Genomic DNA, 4,956 nt, shown 5'->3' on the forward strand with positions numbered 1-4,956 from the left:
CAGAGCCAGCCAAGAAAATGTGCGGAGAAGTATTAAGGCCACAGGACTTTGGGATAGGAAAACAAGAGAATATGCTGGAGCCAGAGAAGGAATGGGGAGCTTCACACAGTCAGAGGATATAAAGCTAAGGACAATCTATGAGAAGATGATTCAAGAACCTGGAATCAAGTAGTTATTCAATTCTGGAGCCAGAGAATATATTTCTGATACTGGCTTCTTCGGAAACCTAAATATCATATATATTATTATTACATTTAATTTTAAAACATTTTATTGTGATCCAGTATTGTAAAGTAATTAGCCAACTAATAAAAATAAATGGAAAAAAATAAAATTAAATTAAATTAAAAAAAGAATAAAACATTTTATTGTGACATGCATCATAAGTGAAACATATATATATAAAATAAACTGAATTTTTAAATAACGATCTATAATGATAAACACCATGGATATAATGTGAAAGAATTCTGTTGCACACAGATTATTTGATGATGATTAGGCTCCAGTTCAAAGTGCTTTTCAGACCATTCTAGAATTCAGAATGTATTCTCCCATATAAAAAGTTTTAGGGCAAGACTAGTTCCTGAAGAGATGACAGCATTGTTTCACTCTGTCCCGAAGTGCTTCAATGACTTTATCATTCCGGAGAGTGAGTATGAAAGGATTGAGGAAAGGAGTGACCACGGAAACCATCAGGGAAACAACTCTGTTGTAATCCGTGGCCTGCGACTGCTTGGGTTTCACGTAGAGGAACAAGCAGCTGCCGTAACCAATCACGACACAGATGAAGTGGGAGGCACATGTGGAGAAGGCTTTCCTGCGGCCAGAGGCTAAGGGCATCTTGAGGATGGTGGAGATGATGTAGGTGTAGGAGACAATTGTAGGGATCAAAGAACCAAAAAGAACAAAAATAGCCATTAAGAAGAGGATGAATTCCATGAAAAGAGTATTATTGCAGGATAGTTTGAGCAATTGCCCTCTGTCGCAGAAAAAATTGTCCACCACATTTGATTTGCAGTAGGAAAGTTGAAATGTGGCATAAACTGGCCAAATTTGAAAAAGGAACCCAAACAACCATGACACAATTACCACAAAGTTGCAGGTGTGGCTGTTCATAATGACGTTGTACCTCAAGGGGTTACAGACAGCCACGTACCGGTCCACAGCCATCGCCCCCAACAGTGCAAACTCTGTGGTCCCCAGAGCAAGGTACAGGAAGATCTGGGTGACACATGCAACCAGAGATATTGTCTGCATCCCAGGGAGCAACAGCCCCCAGAGCATCATGGGGACAATAATTGTGGTCACCAGGATCTCCAAGGCAGAGAGATGACCAAGGAAGAAATACATGGGAGACTGCAGATGTTTATCAAGACAGACAATCACAATGATGACTGTGTTACCCATTAATGTCACTAAGTAGAAGAAGAAGAAGATAGCAAAGAGGATATGGCGTAGTTCTCTAGATCCAGAGAAGCCAAGGAGATAGAATTCAGTGGCACTGGAGTGATTCCCCAACATGTAGCTCTTAACTTTCGTTCCTCGTGAAGTCTAGAGAGCAATGGAGAGATAACATACTTCTAACCTCAGAAAGATGAAAGACATTTTCAACTTGAGGAAATACACCCTACTCCTGGCCCTACAACATGACTATTTTCTACACAAGGTTAATGGTTGATACTTTATCAAGGAATGTGCAGTATATTAAGATAATAGCATAGGTCCAGAAAAATGAGCAACGGTCACCTATACCACTCTAGGCATAAAAACCCACCCTCCCCAGTATGCACCCTTGCATCCCAGTTCACATCTTTGCTCTGCTACCCTATCTATGTCCTGGAACACAACATGCTCATTCATACAATGACCCCTTCCATCCTGAATGCCCTAAATTCTCTTCTGTACCTGTTTTGTCCATGTCCTGCAAAGACTGCGGTATGTAAACAGTTAGAAGACAAAAAAAATGTTAATTTCTCAGTCGTGTCAGACTCTTTGCAACCTGATGGACTGTAGCCCGCCAGGCTCCTCTGTCCGTGGAATTCTCCAGGCAAGGACACTGGAATGGGTAGCCATTCCCTTCTCCAGGGGATCTTCCCGACCCAGGGATCAAACCTGGGTCTCCTGCATTACAGGCAGATTCTTTACCACCTAAGCCACCAGAGGAGCCTATGAGACACAATTCCTAGTTAATCACAGGAAGACACAGTTACTTCTTTCCTCTGTATCTGCTAAAAACAGGCTCCATTTCAATTACATTCATTTTAAATTTGTTGCCTCTTCTATTTATCATTTTAGGGGTACTGGTGGGAATTTGGATCAATCCAGAGCATTGTCATGAGATAAGAGCTATTTTTGAAATGAAGTATGAAGTACTTCTCTGATTTGGGGGGAGCTGGCTCCCTAGAATGAATTATCCATGCGTTCCTCTTTACTTTTATGAAAAAAATGATCTTCCATCTCTGCCTTCATTGAATATGTCTCCCCTATGCAGGAAAAACCTGGCCAGTTTCTAGTTGATGATTTCTCACTCTGAGATTACAATTCCCCTGCAACCAGATGGCTTTCACTTGGCTCTAATCAATATCTGATATCTATCATGCTTACTTGTTTATTCATTTATCATCAAAATCCCACATTAGAATTCAGTACCTTGAAGGCACATTCTTTAGTATTCTTATATCACCACAAGTGACAAGCAGAGAGTCTGACAATGTATGTGCTCTGTAAACATATTCACTGAATATATCAATTAGTAGATAAAGAACCATACAGTAAATAATGTCCAACCTGACTAGCTTTCCCTCCACTCATGCTTCTCTAAACCAGTGTCCAGTCAGCCTGCAGTCTCTCTTGCTGCACATCCTTTACAAATGGCAAATGAATAAGGGAGAGACGGTGAGAAAAGAGAGTGTAGGGTCTCAGCTCTCTCAGGCAAAGGGCTGTGCCCACACCCCCCGACCTGCTCCTTGCTATCGAGGGGTGGTCTGACGCACAGCTCGTCTGCTCTGCAGCTGTCTCAGTTCACTCGTCAGCCTCTACATGCCCTTGTTCCAGGAGGCAGCCCTGCTCAGGCCTTCCCATGGTGATGCTTTTCGCAGAGGGAGATCGCTTGGAAGACACACCGCCAGAGAAGGGGACGGAATGTAATTTCTACCACCCTTTAGGCGTCACCTCAGCCCAGCTCCTGTAAAGCTAGTAGAGAGCAATATTTGGCAGACAGGCTGATTCTGCTGTCTCCACTCACAATGAAGAACAACTGGCCACACACAGAAACCTGAAGAAGTCCAGAAATAATGGTGCTGAGAAGGATCCAGCTGTCTCCCTGTCTCTCGTTCTCTCTGCCTCTTTCCTCCTCTCCCTAGTCTGTCCCCAAGGATGGTTACTCACTAAGGAACAATTTGCACAGGCAGATACACACGAGGGAGGTAGTCAAGGAAAAGCTGAAGAAACTTCCACTCTTCCCTCCTGAGGCCAATCAAGTTGGAGACCAGGGAAGTTTAAGTTTTGTGCAGTGGTCACACTTGAACACCCCCAGTCAGAAGCTTCTCAACAACCAGGCTGCCTCCCTCCCAGGCCCTCACACACCACCGCACAATCCCAGCTGTCAATAGTCAGCCACCTCAATGCTCTGCACCTCGCCCCGACTACATGGAGCCCTACAGAGCCGAAGCCACCCTGAAGCTATGACCCCACAAGTGGGTTCAAGACACTTGTTGAAAACCTAAGAGGCCACAAATGGACATCTGTCCATATTCTCTGTTCATCTCCAGGGTTGCATGAAGTCCATCTTTCGCAGATGATCTCTGCCCTCTGTGTACCACATACCCTCTGGCCATAGTTATGCATCCTGGTCAGAGATAAACAGAGAGGATCTGCCACCTACTCCACTGCACACCTGTTAATCCCACAGCCCATTCCCATCTCTCTAACCCACATGTGTTCCAAGTGGGGTTGTTCAGCAATACATTTCCCTCTAGGTCTCCAAATGCGACTGGGTAACCTCCCTCATCAGCTTGAATTGAGGGATAACAGTGCTTTAGAAACAACACTGAGGACTGATAAAAAAGATTTTTAAAAAACATAGACCTGAAGATGCTTGGGATGCTTAGTAAAATAGAAAAATCATATTTTAAATATTTATTTTTTATACTTTCAAAAACAACTGTCATTTTTCATAAAATTAGCACTGATCAAAATTAAAATTTCACACAGAAGGACCCAGGCTAAAATTTAAATGTCCCTCTCCCCATTTGTTTGATTCTACTGATCTACCTCCTAGAGCTATATAGTATTATAGATGTCTTTGTATTAATATAGAAGTTCTCTGTATATATACATGAATATCTCTATACAGTCTTATTGAGTAAATGATGTTTTAATAAATAAACTATCGTGTTACCTTTTTCTGAATACGTATGTAACATTTGCTGTTGTTCAGTCACTAAGCTGTGTCCAACTCTTTGTGACCATGCACTGTAGCACGCCAGGCTTCCCTGTCCTTCACCATCTCCCTGAATTGGCTCAAATTCATGTCCATTGAGTTGGTGATGCTATCCAACCATCTCATCCTCAGTCACTCCCTTCTCCTCTTGCCCTTGGTCTTTCCCGGCATCGGGGTCTTTTACAATGCGTTGGCTCTTCACATCAGGTGGCCAAAGTATTAGAGCTTCAGCTTCAGCATCAGTTCTTCCAATGAAAATACAGGGTTGAATATTCAGCTATATAATATCTACATGTGTATGTGTGTGTGCATTAAACTTTTCCATATTACAATTACATAACTGTGTAGGATGGGGCTCAGCCTACTCCAGTATAACCTCATCTTAACTAATGACATTGGCAATGATCTATCTCTAATTCAGTTCACATTCTGAGCTACTGGGGTTAGTAGTTCAGCAAATGAATTTTGAGGGATGCAATTCAACCCATATAGGCATCTTGGTTGCTTCCAAT

The 4,956-nt window shown here is 42.5% G+C and overlaps 1 protein-coding gene across 1 annotated transcript; it reads right to left on the bottom strand.

Annotated features, from left to right (window-relative positions):
• Positions 1-579: 579 nt before the first annotated feature.
• LOC110148817 (olfactory receptor 9A4) lies at positions 580-1,524 on the bottom strand. The gene has a single exon (XM_020911026.2). The coding sequence runs from the start codon at positions 1,522-1,524 to the stop codon at positions 580-582; it is 945 nt and encodes a 314-aa protein (XP_020766685.1).
• Between the last annotated feature and the right edge of the window lie 3,432 nt (positions 1,525-4,956).

This window comes from Odocoileus virginianus, chromosome 1, assembly GCF_023699985.2.
Source record: "Odocoileus virginianus isolate 20LAN1187 ecotype Illinois chromosome 1, Ovbor_1.2, whole genome shotgun sequence".
In the NCBI taxonomy this organism is placed as follows: domain Eukaryota; kingdom Metazoa; phylum Chordata; class Mammalia; order Artiodactyla; family Cervidae; genus Odocoileus; species Odocoileus virginianus.